The 25,624-nt window shown below is 56.4% G+C and overlaps 10 protein-coding genes across 10 annotated transcripts; 3 read left to right on the forward strand and 7 right to left on the reverse strand.

The window, feature by feature from the left end:
* Positions 1-690: 690 nt before the first annotated feature.
* On the reverse strand, positions 691-3,133 carry B0I36DRAFT_351699 (uncharacterized protein; the record flags this gene model as incomplete). The annotated part of the gene is made up of 3 exons (XM_046157037.1): positions 691-763; positions 1,012-2,599; positions 3,034-3,133. The coding sequence occupies 3 exons, from the start codon at positions 3,131-3,133 to the stop codon at positions 691-693; spliced, it is 1,761 nt and encodes a 586-aa protein (XP_046008940.1).
* A 2,399-nt stretch (positions 3,134-5,532) lies between these two features.
* On the reverse strand, positions 5,533-7,832 carry B0I36DRAFT_328993 (uncharacterized protein). Its single transcript, XM_046154656.1, has 3 exons — positions 7,683-7,832; positions 6,918-7,585; positions 5,533-6,861 (listed from the first exon to the last, which is right to left on the reverse strand). The coding sequence occupies exons 1-3, from the start codon at positions 7,688-7,690 to the stop codon at positions 5,882-5,884; spliced, it is 1,656 nt and encodes a 551-aa protein (XP_046008941.1). The 5' UTR covers positions 7,691-7,832; the 3' UTR covers positions 5,533-5,881.
* Positions 7,833-8,778: 946 nt separating this feature from the next.
* On the reverse strand, positions 8,779-9,992 carry B0I36DRAFT_148468 (Cut8 six-helix bundle-domain-containing protein). Its single transcript, XM_046148480.1, has 2 exons — positions 9,783-9,992; positions 8,779-9,708 (listed from the first exon to the last, which is right to left on the reverse strand). The coding sequence occupies exons 1-2, from the start codon at positions 9,868-9,870 to the stop codon at positions 8,873-8,875; spliced, it is 924 nt and encodes a 307-aa protein (XP_046008942.1). The 5' UTR covers positions 9,871-9,992; the 3' UTR covers positions 8,779-8,872.
* A 1,127-nt stretch (positions 9,993-11,119) lies between these two features.
* Positions 11,120-13,384, reverse strand: B0I36DRAFT_328995 (methionyl-tRNA synthetase). Its single transcript, XM_046154657.1, has one exon. The coding sequence runs from the start codon at positions 13,166-13,168 to the stop codon at positions 11,222-11,224; it is 1,947 nt and encodes a 648-aa protein (XP_046008943.1). The 5' UTR covers positions 13,169-13,384; the 3' UTR covers positions 11,120-11,221.
* Positions 13,385-13,486: 102 nt separating this feature from the next.
* Positions 13,487-14,622, forward strand: B0I36DRAFT_328996 (uncharacterized protein). Its single transcript, XM_046154658.1, has one exon. It carries the CDS (start codon positions 13,902-13,904, stop codon positions 14,490-14,492), a length of 591 nt encoding a protein of 196 aa, XP_046008944.1. The 5' UTR covers positions 13,487-13,901; the 3' UTR covers positions 14,493-14,622.
* B0I36DRAFT_328998 (uncharacterized protein) lies at positions 14,623-15,653 on the reverse strand. Its single transcript, XM_046154659.1, has 2 exons — positions 15,512-15,653; positions 14,623-15,319 (listed from the first exon to the last, which is right to left on the reverse strand). The coding sequence occupies exons 1-2, from the start codon at positions 15,563-15,565 to the stop codon at positions 14,780-14,782; spliced, it is 594 nt and encodes a 197-aa protein (XP_046008945.1). The 5' UTR covers positions 15,566-15,653; the 3' UTR covers positions 14,623-14,779.
* A 1,649-nt stretch (positions 15,654-17,302) lies between these two features.
* Positions 17,303-18,995, forward strand: B0I36DRAFT_329001 (uncharacterized protein). The gene has a single exon (XM_046154660.1). The coding sequence runs from the start codon at positions 17,359-17,361 to the stop codon at positions 18,883-18,885; it is 1,527 nt and encodes a 508-aa protein (XP_046008946.1). The 5' UTR covers positions 17,303-17,358; the 3' UTR covers positions 18,886-18,995.
* A 168-nt stretch (positions 18,996-19,163) lies between these two features.
* Positions 19,164-20,668, reverse strand: B0I36DRAFT_329003 (UcrQ family protein). The gene is made up of 4 exons (XM_046154661.1): positions 20,445-20,668; positions 19,969-19,994; positions 19,505-19,682; positions 19,164-19,445 (listed from the first exon to the last, which is right to left on the reverse strand). Exons 1-4 carry the CDS (start codon positions 20,501-20,503, stop codon positions 19,391-19,393), a joined length of 318 nt encoding a protein of 105 aa, XP_046008947.1. The 5' UTR covers positions 20,504-20,668; the 3' UTR covers positions 19,164-19,390.
* A 164-nt stretch (positions 20,669-20,832) lies between these two features.
* B0I36DRAFT_329010 (SPFH domain/Band 7 family protein) lies at positions 20,833-22,349 on the forward strand. The gene has a single exon (XM_046154662.1). It carries the CDS (start codon positions 21,163-21,165, stop codon positions 21,994-21,996), a length of 834 nt encoding a protein of 277 aa, XP_046008948.1. The 5' UTR covers positions 20,833-21,162; the 3' UTR covers positions 21,997-22,349.
* Positions 22,350-22,490: 141 nt separating this feature from the next.
* B0I36DRAFT_249183 (uncharacterized protein) lies at positions 22,491-24,572 on the reverse strand (the record flags this gene model as incomplete). Its single annotated transcript, XM_046150457.1, has 2 exons — positions 22,491-24,326; positions 24,381-24,572. 2 exons carry the CDS (start codon positions 24,570-24,572, stop codon positions 22,491-22,493), a joined length of 2,028 nt encoding a protein of 675 aa, XP_046008949.1.
* Between the last annotated feature and the right edge of the window lie 1,052 nt (positions 24,573-25,624).

Genomic DNA, 25,624 nt, shown 5'->3' on the forward strand with positions numbered 1-25,624 from the left:
TCATTCTTCACCGATATATACATGCCGGTTCAGAGCGTTCAGATGCACGGGGAGTTGTCCCTTGAATTATTCTCGGGATTGCAAGATGGACGCATATGCTCGTACACGCACATCTTACGCACTCGTGTACGCATGTATACAATAGGGTACACATATATGAGCTTGCACTCTCTCACACACACTATCTCCCTCCCTCTCACTAACTCACTCACTTGCTCACACACGTACTGGCAACCGGTGGCTGATAACTCACGACCGGAGCGGCTGGTTTAGACGCTGCGTATATATGCCTGTGTGCCCAGACTGGCGTGTGTGGCTGTCGTACAGACAGACCGACAGACAGACAGACTGTGTGTGCGTGGGGGTTTTGAGGGTGTGATATGCAGGGGGTGGGGGTGCAAGGAATGGGGTGACACGGCGTCTCTTTTTTGAAGGGGCCATCAAGTGCACTCCGTAGAACCGTTGAGTTGTGTGTGTGTGTCCTGGTTGCAGTGAGGAGGCGTTTGTTGTGTTTTTCTGTACGTTGTGTTGGGGAACACATGGCGTGCGACTTGGGCGGATGGCTGTCCTGTCCACAATGCTTTTGAGCACGCAGTGACAAAGACTTCTCTTTACTCCATTTTTGCCATTAAGTTGAGACTCGAAACCACAACATAATTGATTCATGCTTGAGTTTGGGCTCATGTTGAGCTACAAGGAGAATCTCTTTGCTGAATAGTCTGAGCTATGAAGTGACGTCGAGTCATTGGGGGGTATAAGTCGCCTAATGTTTGACATGTAATGGTGATAATAGTCATGAAAACTCAAAAAAGGAAAAAACCCGGGGTGTGAATGGTACTGCCAGCAGTCGCCCCGCCCTATTTGTTATCCTGTGCACATTTGTTGTGGTATCCCGATCCCTTTCTGCCCTGCTCTGCGCCGGGCCAAAATTAGAAGAAACTCGAAAACGACTTCGTCAGCCTCTCGGTCGCCTCCCTGATCATCGACTCCCTCCGCCTTGACGCCTTCAACCTCGTCCTCTTCATCTGGTGCTGCACCGTGTGCACCGTGGTCGAGGACGCCATCTTGCCCTTGTCCCAGGTTGTCGTGGCAAGGCTCTCCTGGGTTGGTCTGATGGCCCAGTTGCCGTGGCTTTCGTGGGTATCGTGGGCGTGCTTGTCGTTGTTGTTGTTTTTGCTGCTGCTGCTCGTTGTCTTCTCGCCTGCCGTGTTCACGTCTTCCTCCTCCTCGGGGCACTCCAACAGAGGACTTGTCTCCTCATACCAAGTCCGAAAAGCCTGTGCACTGGCCGACAGGAGGCGGGGAAGTTCCATGCGTGCGCAGCAGGTGCCCCGCGACCTGCACCTCCTCCGGAACCATGAGTGCTCAGGTACAGCCTTGTATGGTGGGCTTGGGCTGCTTGTTTCTCGGGGTTGCGATACGAAGCTCGTGTAAGAGGGAGGCCGCGTTCGAGGGAGACCATCTGAGCAGTCCAGCATAGGTGTCGCAATGAGGTCGTCGGCAGCCTCCATTGGACACTCCAGCTCTGCCAGAGCTGGAAAGATGGAATAGCCCTGGCTGGCGGTGCTTAGTACCGAAATCGGCCGGCAGCTGCTCATCCTCCTCCTCTTGGCCTGTGTACGGCTGTGGATTTGCCGGGCCAGGACATACTCCCTGAGCATCCGACTGCAGCTCGGGCGTTCGCCCTGCTCGGCTGTGTCAGTGAAAGGGACTGCAAGGCGCAAGATCTCTCGGTCCGAGACCTCGTCCCGTGTTGGCCGACTGCTGGCAAACATGAGGTGGAGCGTCTCGTGGTCGTTGTTCTGCACAGCTAGCTCGATACTGGCCATGCAAATCCGGGCCATGCCGCGCTTCAGACAGGCTTGGACAACCGAGAGGGGCTGCCGGGTCTGTATCGCCTGATACATGGTACCGTGGGATGTGCTTCCTTCAGTGTCCATGGTTGCGCCGTGCTCCACGAGGAAAAGGGCAAAGTCGTGATACGCAAGTCCCAAGTGACCCCTCGACATGACTTGTTCAAGGATACTGACCGTGGGGCCGCGTACTGGGGCAGGACGTACATAAGAGAGGTCGATAGCCGCTGACTTGGGCATTGCTTGGAATCGATAATTGATGATTCGAGGATAGTGGCTGTAGAGAATCCTAAGAGTTCCCAAATCGCCGGCGAGGAGGACTGCGTGCATAATGGCATCGTCAATGGAGAGGAACCATCGGAACTCGGTGATGAGGTAGTCGACAATGTCGATCTGCCTGCCCAGTATGGCAGCCTGTAGCATGGCGTTGGGAAGAGACGGTGGAGATGGTGAGAACTGGGCCCGCCTCTGTTCTCGTTGTATCTTGCTGAGAGAGCTGAAGCGTACTGGTATCTTTGGAGGCGATGCCAACATGTGCTGAGTCTGGTAACCTTCGTCACCTTCCATGTCGTCGCCTCGATCCGGATCGATCTCACTGTGCCTCTCGACCTGTTGACAAAGTTCCGAGCCTGAGGCCTGAGATGGACAGCGAGCAGTAGCTTCCGTCCTACAGGTAGCCACGAAGTTGAGCTGCACAGGCTGATCTTGGTACTGGCTCAGCAGCTTCTCCAGCAGCGACAGGTCGCCTACATGGCAGATGTAGAGCACATAGTTCCAGAATCTTTCCCGCGGTATCTTCCTGGCGATTCCGCGGCGATTGCAACGTCGTGGTGACTCTGTAGCCATTAGTGCCACTCGTGGAAACAAACTATATCTGTGTTTCCTTGGGAAACATGCTGAGCCGTCGATTGCTTGAGTCGGTGTCTTTGTGGTTGAGACCGTCTCCCGTGCTCGGGTCTGGACGCTGGGGGCAAGCCAAGGAGGAGTATCTCGCCGCTCAACAGGACTTGGGAAGAAATAAAAGGTCAGACGAGGATATTCCAGGTCCTCAAGAGGTCGCCGCGACTTGGGTCCAGATCCAGCTTTTTGGCGGCGCTGTGCCTGTCGGACAAATAAAGCAGGCTGCAGCTCTTGAAGTGCGGTTTGCTGCGAGCTGGCCGTCCCCCACGAAGAGTTATACCTACGTCCCAAGAGGAACGAGAACCTCTGGTCGTCGAGAAGGCCTGCTGCTCGAGGCTGTCGAGGCTGTTTGCTATCCATCGAGCTTCAACATGGGACATGCCTGTAGACAACAGTGTCTCCAGCATGCCGCGACGTCAGACGACCAACACGGATCCCGCATGAACGCCATCGACCTATTTAGGTGAGATTTGTCCGTTCGTCCCTTAGGACTAGGGATCCCCGGAATCGTGAACACCCCCAACCCTGCTGCTTCACATTGTCTTCCGCCATGACCATCTCTCAAGGCCAAGCATGTCGAAGCACCACGCGAGCTGTCAAAGTCAACGTCCGCATTCATTCTTGGCTGGGCGGCAGTTTCCGTGACAGGTGAGACAGGCCCAGATCCAAGCAGATCCGCCGCGGAAGTTGCCATGGAATGCAGCCATGACGAGCAGAAATGTCGTTGCCACAGCCTGCCTGTCTGTGATGGACAAGTCGGAAGTGCCACCGGCGTGTGCTAACACAAACTTGCTGCTGCATGCATACAGCACCGAAACCGGCGGGTGACTTGCTTGGCCAAGAACTCATCTTGCAGTAGCCAGCATTAGCAGCAACAGCAACAACAACAATAGCAAGACAGCCAGGCCAGGACAATGAAGCCCTGTCGCCCACTCAGCAGACCAGTGCTCCAGGGATCGTTCTCAACCTCCCCCAGTCTTGCGATAATTATAGACACACTTTTGGACGTTCCAGGCTACCATGCAGCTGGCTGGAGCTTTCCTTCATGTCCCCTTGCTTCTCCACAGCTCGTCGTCCTGTGGATGAGCCAGGGCATCAATGATGCGAGTGTGCAAATCTGCCGACAGTGGGTGGTGGGCAGTGTATGCGACTTTGACTGCAAGTGGTGGCATTTCTCCCCCTTGCTTGCCCTCCTCCCCGACCCCTGCTACTCTACATTACCAACTCGCAACACCACACCCTTTTTGCAGGTGTGTCACGATTCCGCTCTCCTCCCCGCCAAGGCCTAATGCTCCGACTAAGTGGTGGCACAAGCACCAACCCTTGCCGAGCGGGATTTCCGGCATCTGCGTGCACAGGGTTTTCAGGATCGTCTTGACAGCTGCAGCAGCTGTAGTTTGAACAGGGGGAGAGGAGGGGGGCATTCTTCCGGCCGACCAAGACCGGCTTGATTTGTTTGCTTGGGCTACACCAAGACTTACAGGAGGGCCGCCGCCACTGTTCATGCGTTCTCTCTGTGGCTGCGTGCCTGCGTGAAAGCCACCTACTTTGGGCCATCTGAAACATTGACCAGCTCACGCACTGGCTATTATTCCTCGATGCAGAAAGGTAGGGGTGGCCTGACCTGATCTGATCTGGTCTGATCGAGTGCCGGTAAGTTGCAGGATCTTCAAAGGGCAGCTTTATGAAACCGGGTTGCGTGGGAAGCACAGAGTCGATGCCAGCTTTCACCTGTCAGTCATGTCAGCATTGGGCATTTACTGAACTCTGTTGGTGGCGCCGCCCGACATTTCTCACTCGCTCGTTGAGACATCCCTTGCTCTTCCGGAGTGGCCGTCGGCGTTGATCTCGCTGCAGAGCTGCAGACCTCCCGAGTTACGGGCAGAAGCATTAAGTGCCCCGAAACGATGCAAGCTGACCTCGGTGTTGAACTTGACTCTTACTGTTGAGCATGCTGATGATGACGACGACGACGAGCTGCATGTCGACAAAGGAACCGTTCAGGGGAGGCCTGGAACCTATCCAAGCCTTGGCTCCTCCCCGCAAAGCTCACAGAGTAATCCTACAGCAGCAGCAGCGGGCTAAAGAAACCTGAAACACCCGCCTCGAACGGCCCGATCTCGAGAAGGAGAGGCAAGCAGGACCACAGACACTGTGGAGTTCCAAAGCAAGCAGAACTCACAGCCCCAACGGTACTCGAAACATCCCGCCCAAGCTCGTAATGAGCATTCATGTTGAGAGTAAGTCAGAGAGTGCCCCGAGCGGCAGAGCGTTGTGATGGCCCCAGAAGGACGGGTTGTCGGCTGGGCTGTGTGTGTGACCATTTGTCCGTGTTTTGCCCATCTAGCGAGGTTGAAAAGCACGTCCCCGCCCCCTACCCGACCCTACCAATCGCATATCGCAGTCCAAACCGGTACGAGAGACGCACGATGACTGCGTGGTGGTTCCCGATGGCGTTCCACCCTGTCGCATCCCAATTCTTGCGACTGTGCTCGTTGAGAGATTTGGCCCGGACGCTGCACTAATCTTCAGAAGGCCATGGCGAGGATTGATCACGACACCACAGTTTGCTTGTGCGTGATTTGCCGATACATGATCTCCTCAAGTGTCGGACACGGATATTGATTCGGTCTGGCCTTGCTCTGTGCTATGGCGTGGCCGAACTCGGACAGACGTAAGTTTCCGCAGAATGAGAAAGAGAGAACGGCAGGTTTACAGGGGTAGGTGAGTAGAACATTCACCACGCGGCACGACTAGCAAGAACTCTGAACATTGCAAAGCGAAGAGATCCTGCGAGACCAAAGTTGTTCCACGTGATAAAACTGTGCTACGTAGCAAGATCCGTTCTGCGCTTCCAAGCACTGTTACAAGCTTGCCTTTGTGCCCGAAATCTACATTGACTACCTGACATGTAGTCCTTTCGCCAGCGGACCTAAAAATCAAGAAAACAAACACTCCAATACGCCGTGCCAGACCGAAATGCATCAATCTCATGTGCGCCAATAAGAAACGACTAGAGGTCCGAATGCCTGATTTTCGGCATTTCAACCAGGCGCGTTTCTCAACGCAGTGTCAGATATGCGCTATCCTCACCCCTCAAGGTCGCTCATATGCCAGTCCGGTCACTTTCATGCCATCTTCTGCCTCTTTGGATCGTTCCCGGCACCTCCAATGCTGTTAACATTGCCGTTCGTGGAAACGTCCGTGAGAGCCTGCCGGGCAATGCCCACACCGCCGCCGCCACCGTCCGTCGTGCCGGCGGCAGGTGCAGGCCGTTTTATGGTTGGAGGCTTATACTGATTCCTATTGCCCATCGGACTGCCACCCATCATGGGGGCACCAATCTGGCGTGTCTGACTAAGAACCGGATTGCCCATGCCCATGCTTGGTCTGCCTGGTCCAGCACCTGTGAAACCACCTCGACCCGTACCAATGAGGGGACTCGCTGGCGCCTCCTTGTCATCGTCCAGTTTTGCGGGTGCTACATGCTGTCCGTTTCGCGCCAGTGGTCGTGACGTGTTGTGGTCGATGCCTGGTGTTTTGCGTATGGAAGGACTCTCTAGCTTAGCGTCGAAGAGCTTTGCGCCCTGCGCTGGAACAGTTGCAGTTCCTGGCGGCGCATCTTCAGCCAGGGGCACTACTGATCGCGCGGAGAAGAATGCCACCGGTTCCGAGGGTGCTCCAGGCGGGGCGGCTCCGGGGGTGAGTGATGGACCCTGCTGTGCTGGGGCAGATGCACCCGCAGGCGGCCCTGGCATTGGACGCTGACCACCCTGTGGTCGCGGTGGCTGATTCTGTGCTGGAACGCCTGGCCGGTTCTGGGCGACACTAGGTGGTCTCTGAGGAGCCTGATTCGGGGTTTGGGGTTGTCGCGGCGGCGGCGGGCCATTCGCACCATTTCGTACCGGCGGCTTCGATGGCGGTTGCATGTGCTGATTAGCATTGCTGCCCATCGCTGTTGGCCGGCGGTTCGCCGGAGTATCATTGATATTGCTCGAATGTGAGGCTGGTAGCATGACTTCATCTGGATGCCCGTCTTCTGTCACACCAAAATCCGCCATATCAAAGTCTCCAAACTCCTCCTCATCTAGCGAGGTGCTCGCAGTGCCTACAAGTCCATAATATCAGCATCCGACCAGTCGATACCGTCAGAGTCGAACGAACCAGGAGTGGGACCAGACGGAGCGGCGGTTCCCACCACACCACTCTCGTCGCTCTTCAACGGTGCCCTTGCCGCTGCCGGCACGCTGGGCTTCTTGTTCGCAAAGTCTGCATGTCGATGCAGGTTGGTCTCGTCAAACTTGGCAGGCCCGACTTTGATCTTGGTGACCTTGGCGAGGTAGTCCTTGTCGTAGATGCAGTTGCCCAAGACATTCCCAAAGTTCCTCAGCGCACGCTTCAGCGCGTCCGTGGTTCCCTCCTTCTTTGCCTTCTCAAATGCCGCGGCCTTGCCCTTGCAGTTCTCAATGTGCCCGTACCCGATATCCTCGTGGTACGTGCCGTCACGCAGCGTGATGCGGACAATGACCGACAGGCCCAGCGAGATCTTGAGCGTCTGCGGGTTCTCGTCGACAAAGTCGACCTGGATGTTCTGGATGCTGGACGACCACCCGTTGAAACCAAACACCTCGTTCGCGAGCGCGATGCACTTCTCCGCCGCGATGTAGTGCACCTTCTGGCCGGACGGTCCGCTCCGCGCGGAGAGATATTCGGGCCCGAGCTGCTTCTCGAGCCGCGCCTGCAGTGTGGCAATCTCGGTGGCCGTGTATGTCGAGATGCGAGGCTTCGCCTCCTCGAACGGGTTGGCGATGCCGTTGTGCTGTTCTCCAGGGCTGTGGTTGTGGTGTAGCTTGAATTAGCTGGGCCAAAGCGAGACGCGTACGTGCCTTCGGTGGAAGCACCAGGGCGGGCGGCAAGAACTTGACTCACGCAGGCATTTCTTCAGGACTACTTGACCTAAATAGCCGTGATCATAGCTAGTCCTCGATTCGTCTGCAACTGCAAGATGCAAGTTGTGCGGGCAAGCTGCGACAGAAGCGGCTGGGTGTTTCGTTGTTGGAGGTCCGTTTACTAATGCTGTGTGCGGGACGCGTTAATGGCAGCAGCCATGCACCGCGACTGGGCTCCATCACATCATGGGGGTCCAGCGACAAAGTGGGACTTCACCACTCCCAAGCTAGGCAACACTGACGCCAGGTCACGTGATGCTTCTTACGGGCTCGTCGTTCATCAAGCACTCGCTCCTGATGCAATTGTAGTCATGCACGGATAAGTCTATTCGCCGTCTAGTGATTAGGTCCCTCGATCATATGTTGCTCACATACGGCGCATTCCTTGGTCATCAGCTTTGATCTGCCTACTGAAGCCTCTACTCGCGTGCCTCTCTCGTGCCTCCCTCTTTCGTCGTGACCTTTCAACTCTTTCAGCTTTAGAGGTCCACAGGTCCAGACGGCCATAGCACTTTGTGACGGAAATTCGCCTACGAGATGGCCAAATTTCAATATGCCGGCAGCAGTGGGCTCTGACCAGTCAACTTCACACAGCCTGATCCCTGCCCGGTTGCATGGCTGCGACTGCCACAGCTCTGATTGTCGAAGAATGAAAGAGGTTCACAACTTGGCCTTGCGTTTTTTCTCCGGTTTCAGCAATCATCATATTTACTATGCTGTCGTGGCCGCTGCGGCGAAGTATTACTCTATGTGACAATCATCTCGTTCATTCAGAACTTTGGTCTGCTTAGGCACCACATCAGGCCAAGTCAAACAGGTAGAAAAAAAGCATGGGCATACAGGGATATCGAATGATCCAAAACGGCAGGAGGGGAACATGAATTGGCCGTGGTGATTGTGAAAACAGGATTGATATTGATGATGGTGATGGATGATGTAATGATATAGCCAAACGCCAGAGAGCCGAGACCAGATGAAACATGACGAGAAGACAGGAAAACAAGGCCCAGTATGTAAAGTGAAAATGTCTATGCCCAGTCCGCGATATGCTAGTGCTCAACAAAGAGAAGACGTGGTGATCATGACGGCGTAACGAGTATGTGCGTGCTGCGTTAAGGTATTTTGGCTCGACTTGTTTGCTCAGCGATGGGTGGTCTGCGACGCCTGGTCCTACCAAGGGCCGACTCTGACAGGCGAGCCAAAATTGCCAGCCATGAGTTGATCGAGGATCGAGGGATTGGCTGCAGGGGCGGGAGCGCCTCCGCTGGCACTTCCACCAACCCAACCAACGTTGGAACGCATAGCATTGATAGCAGCACCGAGACGGCCGTGAGACTCCTGGTTGTGCTTGGCCAGGATTTGATCCCAGCCGCCGGAGTGCAGGACAAAGCCAGCACCCTTCTTGGAGGCTTCGTTCACAACCAAGGCCCAGGCTCTCGATAGTTCGTCATAGATGTTCTCTTTGTGGTAGCGGTAGGCTTGACTCTCCCAGTCGGGCAGGGTGTGGACGATCTTGGTGGCGCCGTCCAGGAACTCGAGAGACACGCTGGTCTGTGTCTCGTGCGGTGGGAGGTACTGAGAGACAAAGTCGCTCAGGGCGTCAAGCAGGGCAACAAGGGGCTGCTTGACTCTGTAGTACGTGTAGTCGGAGCTGGACTGGCCGTAGGGGAACGCCTCGCGAAGCTTCTCTTGATACTCGTGGAGGACGGAAAGAGCGCAGGCAACGGTAGGCCGAGGTGCACTACGGACGACTTCCTCGCCAATCTCGGGTTGTCTCTCGCAGATGGTCTGCAGCACGGTCCGGAGCTGCGAAGCATCAAGGGTTTCCAGGAGGCGAGGGAGGCCCAGCGGGCGGCCGGCGAGTTCGTTTTGCGAGCGGATTTTCTTTGAGGGCCTCGATAGTTGGCGATTCTGAATGGCGGGAGAGCTCATGGGTGAGGTGCCCATTTCCTCGTCATCGTCGGCTTTCCGCTTTTTGGAAGACATGTTGCTCGGAAAGGGGGACACTGGCAGGCTAAGTTAGCAGGTGGGCACAATGACGGCTGGCGGGAGGACACGAGGCTTGTGTGGAAGAACTCACTTGATCTGGTTGGCGACCGGCGAGCTGGTTCGTGTTGTTGGTGCTGGTGAGGGAATAGCGGTGGCTGCGGCGACAGGAGCACATTCATGGCTGCGTCGTGTGGAAAACAACCAAACTGCGCGGCGACCAAATGCAGCCCTGAGACCGCAAAAGAATGCGTGCGAAGGTCCGAGACGTTGGCTGTGTGATGTCAGAATCACACTCGTGCTGACGTCTTGTGGTGGTGGCGGTCGGGAGCGGTCTGTGATTGCCGATCTCTCAGTGCGGAGGCGGGCGACAGTCTGACAGTCCTACAGTGTCGGAGCGGAAGACCAAAACACTGCAAGAGTCGTCTAGAGTGGAATTTGTGATGGGCTCTGGCGGCGGCGGCGGCGGCGTCGTCGTCGTCGTCGTCTTCTGCGGATGGCGAGAGTGCAGCGTCGTGGCGGTCGGGGGAGTTGGGAGTTGGAGTGAGGCGAGGTCAGGTGGCCGAGCTGAGGACGGGATGGGGGGAAAGCAGGAATGGAGGTGAGCTTTCCTTGGGTGGTAGTGTTTTTCGTTTTGCCTTGGGCGCCCGGACCGCACTGGGGCTGGTCCTGGTGCCGCCCGGGGGTGCTGGCACGGCTCCTAAGTGGAGGAGCCAGGCAGAGTCACGGCAACCGCTCATGGGCTGCGCCGCCGGCCCAGCCCCACCTCTGATGCCCGTCTGCCGGCTTTGGGAGGGCAGGGGAAGGCATCCAGATGACACTCTACCAGATACCAGACTTGTTGGCGCAACCGAGCCATGGTGGTGTGTTTGTTAGCGTCGACCTTGACTCTGTTCCGCACTCCCTGCCCTGCCTGCCTCTGGGACCGTGGTATCGCCTGAGACTACTACACCAGCCTAATCAATCACCTCCTCACATTGAGCGCCACGGCCGGTCCACCCAATGCCTGCCTGGCTGGTCAAGTGCTCCCTTGCGAATCATTCTCCCTGAGTTCATGAACCACCACCATCTGCTGTGTCTACAGTACTGGGGGTCAGCTCTCCTCAATCTCTCCGAGTGTTTGAAACTGCACGACCCAAGTCGCAGGGGTTAGTGGCCTGTGCTACCGAGGACGTACTCCGTACAGCATGTGCCACATGTCACGGCAAAATTCCATGGATCATGGCTCGATGTCTTCGTCGGCAGGGGCCGTTCGCATCCACTTCGACGTGACCCTTGCACGGCCTGTCCAACATCGAGATGGCGGCTTCCGCCGTTGTGGTGCGCCACAACCATACATGCATCCAGGACACTGCTTAATCCAGCTTTACCCCAGATCACTGATTTACTCTTGGTGAAACGTGACATGTGGACGGGCGCTCACTAGGGTTCGCAGACGCTGCTCTTGGCCGAGCACAAGGTAATTTCCACGGTTTTGTGTTGCTCCATTTCACAAAGGTCGACAACCCGGCCAGCTTTCTATCTCATCTAGGTCTATTTCGATGGTGCTGTGCCCTCCGGCACCGTTGACGCTTCTGTGGTCAACGGGCCCTCCTTGTCAATCAACTTTTGCCGAATGGGGAGGTTCTTGATCTCTCCAGGCTTCTCGGCTGGCACTGCGGGTCCCTTGGCCGCAGCCTCGGCAGCCCTCTGCGCAGCCTTCTTGGCCTTCTTCTTCTCCTTGTCCTCCTGCTTCTTCTTCTTGGCCGCCGCCTCCGCCGCTCGCGTAGCCTGGCTGCCGCCGTACAGCTCCTTCCACTCGTCCACCTTCTTGCTATCTATCCGAGAGAAGAGGTAGGTGGCCTTGCCAATACTGTGGCCCGGCTTGAGTACATCCGGGCTGAAGGTATCCGGAATGGAGCTCAGTGGCACCTTGAGCTGTTCGAGAATGCCTGTTGATGTAGATGGCATGTAAGGCGAGACGATCGACGCCAAGAGGTTGCACAGGTTGAGAGCAAGGCCGATGACCGTCTTTGTCCGCTCCGGGTGCTCCGCTAGAGCGGCGTTGTCGAGACGGTACTGGAGGAGGAGGTTGCCCTGACTGCTGATCTCAAGGGCCTTCTTGATGCCCGAGCGAAGGTGAACCGCCTCCATCAGGTCGTTGTACTCGCCCAGTAACTTGTTCACCTCGGCGATCCAAGCAGGGAAGTCGAATGAGTCGTCAGTGTAGCTGGCCGAGAACTCGGGGACCGTGCTGTCGAGCTTGGCATTGACGAACTTGACCACACGGTTGACAAAGTTGCCCAGGTTGGCAAGCAGCTCGTTGTTGTTGCCCGCGACGAAGTCGGACCAGATGAATTGCGAGTCGCTCGTCTCCGGTCTGTTGCTCAGAAGGTAGTAACGCCAGACCGAAGGCGGTACACCGGTCTCCTTGGCCGAGTCACCAAAGACACCGACACCGCGAGACTTGGAGAACTTGGTGTTCTCGTAGTTCAGGTACTCCGTGGTCGATAGATGGTTGAGCTGCGTCCACTTGTCGCCAGTGCCGATCTGCGAGCCAGGGAAAATGACGGTGTGGAAGGGCACATTGTCCTTGCCCATGAACTGGAAGAGCTTGACGTTCTCGGGGTCTCTCCACCACTTCTCCCACTGATCCGTGTAGTTGGCTGTGATGGACGGGTAGCCGATGCAGGCATCAAACCAGACGTAGATGACCTTGTTCTCATAGCCCTCAAGCGGTACAGGGACACCCCACTTCAGATCTCTGGTGATGCTGCGGCCTTCAAGCCCTCGGGTGAGCCATGCCTTGGTAATGGCCACGCCGTTCGCAGGCCAGCCTCCCTCCTTGCTGGACTTCTCAAACCAAGACTCAATGTCGCCCTGGAGCTTGTCCAGGCGCAGGAAAATGTGCTTGGTGTCGCGAGGGATCGGAGTTGCATTGTCGATCTTGCAGCGTGGGTTGATGAGTTCGAAGGGGTCGAGAAGGTTGCCGCACTTGTCGCATTGGTCGCCACGAGCATCGTCGTACTGGCACTTTGGGCAGGTTCCCTCGACGAACCGGTCGGCAAGGAAGGCGTTGTGCTTCTCACAGTACGGCTGCGTGGTGGTACGCTCCTCGAGAAAGCCGTTCTTGTGGAGCTTCAGGAAAATGTCCTGGACAATTCTCGTTCCATGGTCGGTCGTGGTGCGCCCGAAGTAGTCGAAGCCAATCTCGAACCAGTCGTACACAGCCTTGTGCTTGGCGTGAAACTCGTCGCAAAGCTCCTGCGGAGTCTGGCCGGTCTCGAGAGCCTTGGTCTCGGTCGCAGTGCCGTACTCGTCCGTACCGCAGATGTAGAGAGTCGGGCGGTCACGGAGCTTGCTGTATCTCGAATAGACGTCGGCACTCAGGACACTGCCAACAACGTTGCCCAGATGGGGGACGTTGTTTACGTATGGGAGCGCACTCGTGATGAGAGTGTTCTTCTTGCCCTCCTCAGGGAGGATGACTTTGGCGGCCATAGTGCCCCGCGCTGCCCCAGCAATGGTCTGCACGAGAACAAGAGCACTGGAAATGACGTGAGGATATCGCAGGGTCGTTGCAGGAGGGCAGACAGAGGGATCAAGAAGGTGTCGGATATCCCAAAGGAATGGATGAGTCAATGGGCACACACGAGCTGCTTGGCTGAGACTGACTAGCTCAGCCGGCTGGCTGGCCAATGGTGGGGTGGTACTTGGGGCTTCAGTTTTCGGCGCGTTGGAGGGGCAGTCAGCTCCGTTATCGCCACGCCAGAAGCCCTCTATCAGCACTTCTGGAAGCAGCCGCATGCATGCGGACGGCGTCGAACTTAAGCAGCTCAAGCAATATATTTGGTTTCTACTCTATCTTTGTACCTCTGTTGCACTGTTATTCAGTGAGTTTTTATTTTGCACAAGTCAAGCTTGCGAACTGCAAGCACGATTAATCTTTGGGCCAAATCTTCATGCGAAAGGCCGTGTAGAACCTCCGCGGCCTATTTCTTGGCGTGCAGTTGCACACTAAACAAGCCCTTGAAGCAGGTTCCAGTCAACACCACTACGGCTTCACTTTCACCAGAACTCAATACATGAGACATACAGAGTCATACATAATCTGCCCTATTTTCTTTGAAAGCCCTAGAAATCCGATTGTCGGCAGCCACATTCATTCCAAAGACACCGCGCGCAAACTGTCTCGGGTACTCGGGGAAAACCCTCCGGGCAAACTAGAAAAAGAATGCCCACTACAAACGACGATCTCTTCGACGACGTCCTCAATCTTGAGGAGCAGTACTATCAAGAGGGCTACACGGAGGGCCTTAGGGATGGCGTCGAGGCGGGTAAGATCGAGGGCCGCTCGGTCGGTCTCAAGTCGGGGTTTGAAAAGTTTCTCGAGGCCGGCAGGCTGCAGGGCAGAGCGCTGGTCTGGGCCAACCGACTACCCAGCCTCACTGGTGGTGCTCGCGGCGGCGACAACAGCAATGCGTCACATGCTGCTGCTTCAAGCAGCGATGCCACAACCAGCCCAGAGACAACGCCGTCTCTGCCATCATTACCAAGCCCAAATGCACGCCTGGAGAAGAACGTCGTCACTCTTTACGGCCTGCTAGAGCCGGGCACACTGTCGACTCAGAATGACGACGCGGCTGTGAATGACTTTGACAGCCGGCTCAAAGGTGCACAGGGCAAAGCCAAGATTATTGACCGGGCTATTGGGGAGAAGATACCCGTGGCGGAGCCGGCGCCCGGCAGTGCCAGTGCCAGTGCTTCCTCATTGTCAGCAGCGAAAGAACCCAGCATTGAGGATGTTGGCAGGATAAGGCCGTAGTTGTGGAATCGGCCATTGGCTGAAAACAGTCTCAATCAGTGAAAATACCTCTTGATAGCATAAGATCAACACAGATATTATTCCCTGCGCTCCGGCATCAGAGCCCTCACCATAGATGGATATTCGCACTCATCCCAGCATGCACAATCCTTCCACATATCATTGTCGATTGTATGCATCATACTTGGGCCAAGAAAATCTAGAGTTGTCGTCTCTTTTCGCATATGTACAGTGTCCATCCTCCGTCGTCCTCATCCCATTTCGACTTCTCTCCTTATTCGACACGTCTACTTGAACGATCGGCAAGGGTATGTGACCAGCTTCTCTTCTCCATACGAAGAGTCTGTCAGATCGTACTTGTACACATCCCACTTCTCCGCGTTGAGGCTGACGCCGCTGGGTAGCGGGGGCAAGCCATCTACAAGCAGGTCCTTAGCGACGGCAGCACCAGACTTCTTCTCAAAGAACGCCGCAAGACCAGTCTCGCCCTCCTGCTTAGCAGCAACCAGCGACTTTTCGCCGGCCTCGCCGATGAGCTCCTGCTTGGGCGCAGCAGCGCTGCCAACGCTCAGCAGGCTGACGGCGTCGCTCTGGTTGACAAAGCTGAGCTTCGGGTAGGCCCTCCGGACGTCGCGCTTCCAGTACGGGTTGTCGGCGATGTCACCAGCCGGGGCGGTGACGGGATCGTCGTAAAGCATTGGGTCTGTGCCGCCGGGAGTCGGGTTGCGGTAGTATGGGTTCAAGGGCACACCGGATGACCTGTTGGGGTCGACGGCGAAGACGCGGCGGATCTTGTCCCAGACGCCGGTAGAGACGACGCATTGCTTCTGGAAGAGGGGGGAGGAAGGTTAGCGACGGCAACATAAACACCATGTCTGCGGAGGTTTGCGAAACTGGAGGGAATGGCGGGCAGGGGGCGAGCCGAGGGAGGTGGTGCTGCTATTGCAGCATCTCATCGGCTTGCTGCCATCATCGCGCCCGGGAAGTCCGTGGAGCCGTCGAGGGGCTGGCTTGCGTACCGTGTTGATGTTCATGACACCACCGGCAGCTGCCGCTGCGACTTTGGACGCCATTATGTATTGTGGGTGCGAGGACAGTGCCTGCGATTGATGGCGCTCGGGGTCGTTGGCTTGATACTCAGAGTCTTGGATGCAATGTCACAGCGTTGCGTGCATCACCAGCAGCCGGGTTTCCCAGCTGCAATCCGGAGATTCGCCGGTGCCGGGTAGTGCTAGGGGTGGCAGCCAATCACGACGCCGGCATTCGCAATGCCCCACTTGATATTGTCCTCCTCGAGACTTCCAGTTCCAGCACCCTTACAGCGACGGCATCTCGGCACTGGGATGAGCATTGCCAGAACTTCATGTGACCAGAAGAAGCCGTTTCAGCTCTGCCTGGAGCAGGATTGTACTGCTTAAGCCTCCTTGACGACAGTTTGGATGTACCTTGTTTGGCTCACTGCCTCTTTTACAGCTGACAGTAAGGGACCAAAATGCAACCAAACAGCAGCAATCAACGGATACGCACACGATCCTGCGAGGCCGTCCATAATACGAACCAGGTAGACGAAGTGATGCGAATGGCTCGTTTGCCCATGTTGGAGATATCTCATGTGCAATATTGGTGTCCAATCTGTCCACGTCTCCCTCCCGCCATGGGGAATGGCTTACACGATGCACTTGATGAGCCCGTCCTGAGGCATCCTAGAATTCCGCCTGTGGTTCCCTAATGCGCAGAACAGCAACCCCCGGAGTTTATTATATTTTTGATGACGAGCGAGAGCTGCCCACGCCGCAGGCGACTGTAAATAGAAAGTCTCTGGCAGCGGTTGCCCCGGTGAACTCACGAAGCGGAAAGTGCCAACATCACTGTTGCCACCCTGTGCCCGCTCGAGCCAGCAGTTGCTCGTCTGCTCCTGTTTCCACTCATCTGACAAAGTCATCAGCTCGGCGCGAGGCAGCAAAAGTGAACTCGCGGCCCAAGGCATCCAGCTGCAGGTGCCATCACATGGACACACATCCTATCTATGGGCCGACCACTGACAACACGGGATCACTTCTGCGACCTCCGACGGGCAGTTCACATCCACCTCACCTCACCTTGCAGGTTCTCCCCATTTACTTATTCCCACATCAGAGCGAGTACACCCTGCCACTGCCCAAAGTGTTGCCAGTGTCTTCGGGGTTTTTTTTTGGAGTAACACTTCCCAAATCGAGCAGAGAGGATCTCTAGGCCTACGCCCACCATGGATCCAGCGCTGGAAGATATGATGGTAAGCTGCCTTTACAGAAGTATAACAACCTGGCTGTCCGTTCTAACCTCACACTGCCACCAAGAACGATCTGGGCCTTGCCCGTGCTGAAGAGGTGGCACAGGATGACTGCAGAGGTGCTTCTGTCCCTCTTCTCTCGGACAGGGCTTTCGCTTCAGCTCAAGGTGCAATTGGGGCGACGAATATGTGGACAAGTAAGTGAGCCTTCCACACGCGTCCTTCTGTCCCCTGCTGACGGTTCATATCTCGTAGATGCCATCAAGGAAGGTCTTTTCAACGACTCTGACCATGATGGCGTCAAACAGCTCGACCCAATAGCCAACGGCAACCTACATCGGCTGAACCGGGAGGCTGGTGGCTCTGGCACTCGTCGTTCCCGCAATACCGTCAACCAGTTGCTGGACGGCAATAATAGCTATGATCCGACGTAAGTCAACACCCAGCCGTCTTGCACGCTTTGGAGCCATCGCTGACGAGGTGACCAACAGACAACTGGGTAAACGCAGGGGGAACAATCAGCAGTCTGCTACAAGGGATATAGCAGTCGATCCCGATTTTCAAGTCTCCTCCTTTGGTGTCCTCTTGCCCCCGGGCATGGCAACGAAGAGATGGGAGGCCACCAGAAAAGCGCCCATATCTTCAGCGGCGAGTATTGTCTCAGAAGAAACAACGACACGGTCAGACGAGAACCTTGCCTTGCCCATAGTGGCTGCCGAAGGCAGACATCCGGCTCCCGTAACGACCCGAAAGCCCAGGTCTGGCGCCGACCGGCCACTCGTCAGCATGCCGAATCTACCGATCCCAATCCACCCTGCCGATGTTCCTTCTCCCAACCAGGCCCAGAAAAAAGCAACAGCGGTGGAACCACCACCACTCTATGTGCAGCCAAGAACACCAAGGCCTGAGCCCTTAAAGGTCATGCCTGTCACCAAGTTGAGGCTGAAACCCGCTTCAAGCCGACCGCCTGTTAGTGTGCCGATCTGTCCTGTCCCTCGGCCATGGGACGAGATGTCTCCCCCAAAGCCAACAGCGATATCCATTTTCCCAGCAAGCCCGCCCGGCGCCCGCCAGCTATATGTGGAGGAGGAGCAGGCTCCCGTGATGGATCAGCTGCCAACCATCGAACAATCGCCCACCGGGAGAGGAACATCTGCCGTTGACTCGAGGCCTGCAATGGAACCGGTTCTTATAATCGAACAAGCGAAGGCCACGATCTGCGCTGATATTCGCTTCAGCTGCTCGGCGGATATCGAGGTGGCTGTGGGGGGCGAGCTGAAAACCACACGCGTCCAGATAGTCCTTGGGTACAAACAATCCATGGATGTTGTGGGATCTCTTGTTCTGACACAAGAGAGCATTATCATTTTCCAGGCAGAGGCTACAGCGTTTTCGGTCCTGCGAATTTACGGCGATGCACTCTTGCTGCGATACCAGCTTCCACATGAGAAGACTGACGCGACGCAGCTCAGATTCGAAAACTCCAACGTGGCCCAGAAATTTGCCGATGCGCTTGAAGACTTGAAGGAGGGTCGTCAACCAACGCCTGTTGTGGATTTGGCAGGTAGCGAAGCTCACACAGCCACGGCGCTTGCTCAGCAAGCACCTGAGCTGGCACCTGTCGTCTCGACAGTCATGGAACCAAAGGGTCCTGAGATAGTGGCTGATTTGATCGACCTAGAGAACGATGACAGTACAAAAGTCGAACATCCCGCGACCTCTCCACATTCCGACAAGATTGTCGCCCATGGTCAGAAGCAAGAGACCCTGCTCGACGTTCCTGTGAAAGAGACTGCCGTCTTTGAGCAGGAGGTGGAAACACCAGCAGGCCAACGGGTCCTCGAGATCATGAGCTCGATTTCGGAAGCCGACTATGAAGGGCTGATAGCCACATGGCAGAGACTTCGTCCCCTCATGGCGGACATCCAGCTCGAAGGTACATCGCTCGAGGAACGGACGGCAGTGCAGGCAAGTCTCATGCATCTCATGAGACGCCAAGAGTTCCACGCGCTGCCATTGGAGGAGCAGAAGCGTGCCCGCGACATCTGGTCTCGCAGGCTGCTTCAGGGGAGAGCTCGGGTTGTTCGTAGCAGACAGAGCATGGAACTTTTGCGCAAGCGCTAGATGGATTCGGTCCAGCTCGACACCGAAAAGCCTTGCGCGAATAATACATGGCATTTCAACTCAGCAGGGCCTGCCAGGCGCGATAAACAATTTGTAGGATGTCCGTCAATAAAGAGATGTGTTTCCGAAAGCCCGTACCTCGGCCGTATTCGTGACATGGCTTGTCGACTGTCATGTTGTTATCTCTCGTGGAGATACCTAATCTGACAAGCACGCCACCCAGCGCACAAGTGGATGCTGAGATAGTGAAGTACGACTGAACGGGAACGGCACAAAGGGAAAGGTAATGATGTCATTTGATGCACAAAACGGCTTTTGGCCGATATCTATTGATGTACATAATGGCCGTAGCCATTTTCAAGCTCTCCGCGCCTTTCCCATGGGAGCGGAAGCGTCCTTGTTGTCCTCATTTCTCCTCCCTCCCGGATCCTCTCTTTGGACGTGCGGATCCACTTCGTAGCATTATATCACAAAAAAATCAGTGCTTTGCATTGTTGAAAACAGTTTATTCCTCATCGGCGTACTCGGCACGGCCAGCCTTGGAGTTCAGGTAGTGGTTTCTGCAGGTTATCAGTCTTCATTCCCTCGTCACACCTCCAGTCGAGAGAGATAAGCATACCGGTGGGTGGCCCACTCCATGGCGTAGTAGAAGGCAACGAGCGGGGGGGCCCAGTAGAGGACCTGCTTGCTGAACCGGCGCCATGTGTTGAAAACGGCAGCGTTGGCGGTGCCGGCGAGGACGTTCTGCTTGTTTGGAGAGACGGCGTAGGTGATGATGCCCTTCTGCTTCATGCCGCCTAGAATCGTGAGGAACCATGGGTTAGCCATGCCACAGACCGCATTCCTGATCAGCAAGATGGTGGAAACACCAGAGGGCGAAGCCAGTGCAGAAGAGGGCGCAGGTAAGCGATGGTGTTCGAGGCGGTGATTGTGGCTTCGCGGCTTGACATCGAAGGATATCTATCAATGTCGTAGCTGTATGCGGTGCTTGTCGCCAGTCCTTTTGCGAGTCTTCGTTTCGGTCTGCACAGGCTGCCTCCTGTATGCACCGCCGGTCATTGCATTACCGCTGGGCGTGCTTACCAAAGTTGCCCCAGCCGCCGAGGTAGCTATTGATGATATCGTCAGTACAATGTCTCGAAGCGAGCATAACCAGTCAGACAGATACATCAGATGAAGGGAAGAGTGTCAGAGTCTAATTAAAACATATTTTTAAGCCACACCAGTTGTGTACACTTTAGGCTTTAAGAAGGTTGTCATCATATGAGGGGAAGAATAGGGTAGGCATTGACCATTGACTAGACGACGGTTGAGGCGGGCGCACAGGAAGAGCGAACTCGATCGTCATACGGCGTGGGCTTCGACGTATGATCTTTCCACAGAGGGCCTGGGGCTCAGGGGAGAGAGCGCGGCCTGATGCACTCGCATCCAAGTTCCTGCAAGAGCCCTTTGATGGGCTTGCCATTGCCGTCGTCATCGCAGTCGTCGTGGTCTTCGCGGTTGTGGCTGTTGACGTTTGTCGTGGAGCAGCGCAAGCGGTAAAAAGTCGCTCAACTTACTGGCCGTGCTTGCCGAGCGGGGACTCGCCGCCGCCGCGCAGAGCCATCGTGGGACGCATCTTGAGGATCGGGGTGTCTCTTGAGAGACACGGGGTGATCAATTGGGTGGTGGTGGGAAGAAGCTGGAGGGCGACGAAGTCGGAGGGTGTCGCGCGAGGTGGTGGCAGGAGGAAGTGAAGCTTTTCCGGGATGAACCGCAACGCACGCCTGGCAGAGAGAGAAGCGTCGGCTACAGCGAGCCCCGCTGTTCTGGGCTCGAGGGCCAATCAAGCACGGCTAGGGAGCTCGGACCAGCTGGCTGCGGTTGCAAATCGTGTTTGCGCCGCCCATGATTTGCCTGGGCGCTGGCGTGTGGTGCTGCCCCACTGTGGGCAGCTGCTGGTCCAGCATCGATTACAACGACACCACCACCACCACCTGCAGAGAGCATAGCATCACCAGCAGCTGCCTGCAAGCTCCCGCAGATCTCACACCCCAGCTCTCCGGCTTCCACTGGCACTAGAGACAAAGACGAAGACGACGATAACACAGCTGACACTTCTCCGGGTTAGCACGATAATAGAGTATTCCGTCTGTTCAAGCATCTCTCAGTCTTTCGGTCATAGAGCTTCCGGCCATTCCGCCGTCTCCACCCGCCGGGCAGCTCTAGTGAGCTCTTCAACCTCGCACCCACCCGAGGTCTTGTCACGATACCCTTCCACAGCACAGCGACAGCACCATGGCCAGCGCACTCAACGCCCTCTACCGGCTAGCCGTCCCGGCCGCCATTGCCGTCGGAGTCGCCCAGTCGTCCATCTACGACGTCCGCGGCGGCACCCGCGCCGTCATCTTCGACCGCATCAACGGAGTAAAAGACACCGTCGTCAGCGAGGGCACGCACTTCCTCGTCCCCTGGCTCCAGCGCTCCATCATCTTCGACGTCCGCACGAAGCCGCGCAACATCGCCACCACGACGGGCTCCAAGGACCTCCAGATGGTCTCCCTGACCCTCCGCGTGCTGCACCGCCCAGAGGTCCAGGCCCTGCCTAAGATCTACCAGAACCTCGGCACCGACTACGACGAGCGCGTCCTGCCCTCCATCGGCAACGAGGTCCTGAAGAGCATCGTCGCCCAGTTCGACGCCGCCGAGCTCATCACGCAGCGCGAGGCCGTCAGCCAGCGCATCCGGACGGACCTCATGCGCCGCGCCGCCGAGTTCAACATTGCCCTCGAGGATGTCTCCATCACGCACATGACTTTTGGCAAGGAGTTCACCCGCGCCGTCGAGCAGAAGCAGATTGCCCAGCAGGACGCCGAGCGCGCCCGCTTCATCGTCGAGCGCGCGGAGCAGGAACGTCAGGCCAACGTCATCCGCGCAGAGGGCGAGGCCGAGTCCGCAGACACAATCTCGCGCGCCATTGCCAAGTCTGGCGACGGCCTGATCATGATCAGAAAGATCGAGGCCAGTCGCGAGATTGCCGCCACGCTGGCGGGCAACCCCAACGTTGCCTACCTGCCAAGCGGCAAGAACGGCGGCGGCGGCAACTTTTTGCTAAATGTCGGCAAGGCGTGAAGAGCTATCATCAAGACCGGTGCACTGGAGAGTAGTCAGCGATAAAGGCGAGAGGTCTCTTTTTTTTTCTCTTGCGGCCCAGTCGCTGTGGAAGAGGGCTGGCTCTTTCAAATGTGTTGAGAGGAGAGGCCGTACAGACATGACCTGGAGAGGAGAAAGCGATCTTCAAAGTGGTCCTCCCAGGAGCAGAAGGAGAAGGCCAAACATGCCATCCATACACGACATACCCCCCGCTCATTCAGACTCGCGGCGTATGTTTGAAACAATTGTATTCACTCATGTAACAATAGAAAAATCTAGGGACAAAGGAATGGCGAATGGAACGATAATCTCATGTCATATCAAACATTGTTTGACTGCTAAACTCCAATCTCGCGGCACAAGTATCTCAATTGTCTTCTTTGATTTGCTTGTATGTCCGGGCGGCTACATGGCACGACAGACCTCGTGCCCCATGGTCTCACCCCAGACCCAAGATGGAGGACCCAGTGATCTCAAGACTTCTTGCCACCACCACCTGGCGGAGCGACAAAAGCACCCGTCGTTACATCAATCGTCCACCCGTCAACCTGCATCTTCTGCCACTGCTCCTTGACCCGCAACCGAACCAGATCGCCCGCCGCCCTGGCATCTTCTGCGCTGTCGTGGCCCACGGCGTTGGCAGCATCTTCTCCAGCACCAGCACCACCTCCACCACTCGCAGTGACATTGCCATCCCCAGCAGTCTGGATCTTCCGCCCCAAGTGGTAATCCATGAGATACTTCAGCCCGTACCGCAGGGGAAGTCCGCCACGCTTGTGCGGGTAGAGAAGCACGGTATCCACGACGGTCGGGTGGACCATGCGCACGGCATTGAGGTCGTTCTCGAGAGCGTGCCCGATGACGGGGGTCCGCGGGGACATCAAGCTGAACATGAGACTTCTCGCTGCTTCCGGCGAGGGGACTAGTTTGAGCTTGCGTTGCTGTGGATGATTGAGGCTGCTGCTGTTGTTGTCGCTGGTGGTCAGAGGGGTGACGATAGGGCGGTGATCGTCGCCTGGCTTCCAGCGTATCGCCGTGGCCATGTCCTCTGGCCGGACACCAGAGTACCGCGTGTTGAGGTCCAGGACCTCCCCGTACGGCTGGACGAGTACGTCGAGCAGCTCCACGCCATCCGGCCACGACACAACCGTCAGACGGATGAGCTCCATGCCGTACACGGTGTAGCCCATTTCGCAGTCGAACGCTATGGCCCTGTCCGCTGGAACTGCGTCGTTGGAAGGAGTGTGGGCAAACTGCAGCACGCTTGCGAGTCTCTTTGGGTCTGAAGCCTTGAATACGTGCGTGGGGGACGTGGTGCATCCCTTCTCGGCGTTGTCGTCGTCGAGATTGGTCTGGCAGCAGCGGTACTTGCGCTGTGCCTTGCTCAGACGGTCGAGTGCAAAGCGCTCTGTAGTGTACACCTTGCCTGGGTGATGGGTGCAGGATCCGTTCGATGTGAGTGCTCCGTCCTCCTCTCGTCTTCCGGGGAATACTTGGAATCTTCGACCACAGCCGTTCCGGTCGCAGAGCTCTGTGTTGCCAGACGCTTCTACGCTTCGATTGACCGCCTCGATGTCACTCTCACTCGGTATCGTCGTGACATATCCGAAGTTTGCCAGGCTGTCCAGCTGCGTGATGAGATGAGATAAGAAGCTGACCTCCTGGGCCGGGGTCAAGCCCGTGACGATTGGTTCTGAGGGATCCGGTCTCGTCCGCCCTTGAGCCGCTAACCGTGATTTGATTGCCTGCTCTCTTTCCTCCTTCCACTTCAAGACGTTCATGCGCTTGTACTGCATGATCCTGTTCTTGACTGCGTTGGCATAGACTGACGCCTTCGTGGTCGCAATCTCCTGTTCTTCGTCCAAGGTGCGCACGATGAGCTGTTGATCTGTCATGACTAGCTGGGCCTCGTCATCGCTGGCGTCGGCCTTGAGCTCGTCGTTGAGACGCTTATAATGCTCGTAAAGCGCCTTGACGAGCTTTAGCCTCAAATCGTGCTGTGCTGGTGCTTTCGGAATATGTCGAGGGTTTAATGTCTCTGTAGAGACCTTCCGAGGGGGGTTTGGTGTCGAAGCCTTTGCAGGTTTGGCAGGAGTGACCTTGGTGGCAGTTGTGGTTCTGCCCGGGCCTTTTGAGTCCGCCCTGGCACTCTTGTCTACAGCTGCCGACGATGATGATGTCGTGCTTGGACGTGGTGTTCGACCAAGTGGTGGAGGCGATACTGGTTTGTCTCGCGTAGCAAGCCTTATGGCATCACCTGATGTTGTATTGCTGGTCGTGCTCATGCGGTCTGGTATGGTCTTCTGTCGCTTCGCTGGCGACCCTACATCGCCTGTGGGTGCAAGGTGATCATCTGAAGCTACCTTTAGTCTCTTCCGTGGCGTGTCTTGGGGATCATCCAGGTCTGGCAGGGCACCCAAGGGTCTGGTAGGATCATATTCGGCTTCCAGGTCCGCTGCTATCGGCTTGTCATTGTGCTGGAACAGACATTGGAACGCGGTGCAGGCGGCGCCCTTAGGGCATGGCATTGACTTCAGGGCCGCGAGAGGGTCCATGCTGCCTTGTTTGCGAGGTGGAATCGATATGATTGCAACTTGGCGCTAAAGTAAACGCGAAGAACAGTAGGAGTGACTATTTCGGAATCACGAATACGCCTGGGTGCTGGCCGGTACTCAAGGTCCTAGCTGTGGACGCTCGAAAGTGCCACCAGGACACGCATTCAGTGTCCTTTGCCGTGGCTTTGATCTTCCAGGCCTCTTGGATTTCACCCAGCGGCGATTTTCGGCCAGAAGAGCTGCCGTTCATCAGCTCGGCCTGTACTATGGGCGATCACGCGTAGCTCTGCGTCCACAGGACGTTGCTCAAGACGGCACCGAGATGCGGTGAAGCGGTCGTAGTGATATGCAAGCTCGGTGCAGGTACGGTATATTGTTAACAAGAATCCCTCGAGCGGTGAGGACACATTCAAAGCATCATGAGGTCTGCGTCTGCCGACATCGGCCTAGGAAGCTTGCTCGGGATGACGTCGGGAGCTGGGAGAAGTGGCAGCATGTGGTTGCTGGAATGGGAACCTTGGAACGTGCAAACGGTCGGATCACTTGTGATGCGCTTGAGCTCGAGAGAAGCAAACAACAGGCGCGCCTTGGACAGCCGGGAAAGGAGCCAACGACAGGTTACAACGAAGATTGGGGAGCTTAAAGTGCTTGGGTGCTTGCTTGAATGGTCGCGAACGATGCGGTTGGCATGATCAGATCAGGGCAAGCAAGCCAGGCGTCCCTTGCATGAACCAGGTATGAGAGCGCGGGCTGCTTACATAAGGTACAGAGGGAGGCACGGTCTCTGATTAGGTAAGCCTACTCAAACAGTCATTGAGAAGTTATGGACAGTGCCCGGGCTCGAAGGTCAAGTAATTCGTGACAATGCCCGTTCCCGTTCTGACGGAGTGAGCCACAGGGGCGCGGGCACTGCTACCACGCCTCCTTGGCGATGCGAATGGCCAACTCTCGAGAGATTCATGCCGACATGCAGACGCACGCTACAGTAGTGTGTCGATACTCGTGGCTGCGCCTCAAGGTGCCTCGAAAGTGGGCCGGGAGATAACCTTGTT

Source organism: Microdochium trichocladiopsis (genome assembly GCF_020744255.1).
Source record: "Microdochium trichocladiopsis strain MPI-CAGE-CH-0230 chromosome Unknown B0I36scaffold_8, whole genome shotgun sequence".
In the NCBI taxonomy this organism is placed as follows: Eukaryota; Fungi; Ascomycota; class Sordariomycetes; order Xylariales; family Microdochiaceae; genus Microdochium; species Microdochium trichocladiopsis.

What these genes read in the sequence shown, in the direction of transcription:
- B0I36DRAFT_328993 (XM_046154656.1), bottom strand. An exon ending in TCCGTCTGGTCCCACTCCTG is followed by an intron (nt 6,862 to 6,917) that starts GTTCGTTCGACT and finishes ATGGACTTGTAG; the next exon opens with GCACTGCGAGCACCTCGCTA.
- B0I36DRAFT_148468 (XM_046148480.1), bottom strand. Translation starts at nt 9,870, where the DNA reads ATGAATGTGCTCCTGTCGCCGCAGCCACCGCTATTCCCTCACCAGCAC. An exon ending in CCGGTCGCCAACCAGATCAA is followed by an intron (nt 9,709 to 9,782) that starts GTGAGTTCTTCC and finishes TTAGCCTGCCAG; the next exon opens with TGTCCCCCTTTCCGAGCAAC.
- B0I36DRAFT_328996 (XM_046154658.1), top strand. Translation starts at nt 13,902, where the DNA reads ATGCCCACTACAAACGACGATCTCTTCGACGACGTCCTCAATCTTGAG.
- B0I36DRAFT_328998 (XM_046154659.1), bottom strand. Translation starts at nt 15,565, where the DNA reads ATGGCGTCCAAAGTCGCAGCGGCAGCTGCCGGTGGTGTCATGAACATC. An exon ending in GTGTCATGAACATCAACACG is followed by an intron (nt 15,320 to 15,511) that starts GTACGCAAGCCA and finishes CCCCTCTTCCAG; the next exon opens with AAGCAATGCGTCGTCTCTAC.
- B0I36DRAFT_329003 (XM_046154661.1), bottom strand. Translation starts at nt 20,503, where the DNA reads ATGCGTCCCACGATGGCTCTGCGCGGCGGCGGCGAGTCCCCGCTCGGC. An exon ending in CCGCTCGGCAAGCACGGCCA is followed by an intron (nt 19,995 to 20,444) that starts GTAAGTTGAGCG and finishes TATCATCAATAG; the next exon opens with CTACCTCGGCGGCTGGGGCA. An exon ending in ATGGAGTGGGCCACCCACCG is followed by an intron (nt 19,446 to 19,504) that starts GTATGCTTATCT and finishes GATAACCTGCAG; the next exon opens with AAACCACTACCTGAACTCCA.
- B0I36DRAFT_329001 (XM_046154660.1), top strand. Translation starts at nt 17,359, where the DNA reads ATGGCAACGAAGAGATGGGAGGCCACCAGAAAAGCGCCCATATCTTCA.
- B0I36DRAFT_329010 (XM_046154662.1), top strand. Translation starts at nt 21,163, where the DNA reads ATGGCCAGCGCACTCAACGCCCTCTACCGGCTAGCCGTCCCGGCCGCC.
- B0I36DRAFT_328995 (XM_046154657.1), bottom strand. Translation starts at nt 13,168, where the DNA reads ATGGCCGCCAAAGTCATCCTCCCTGAGGAGGGCAAGAAGAACACTCTC.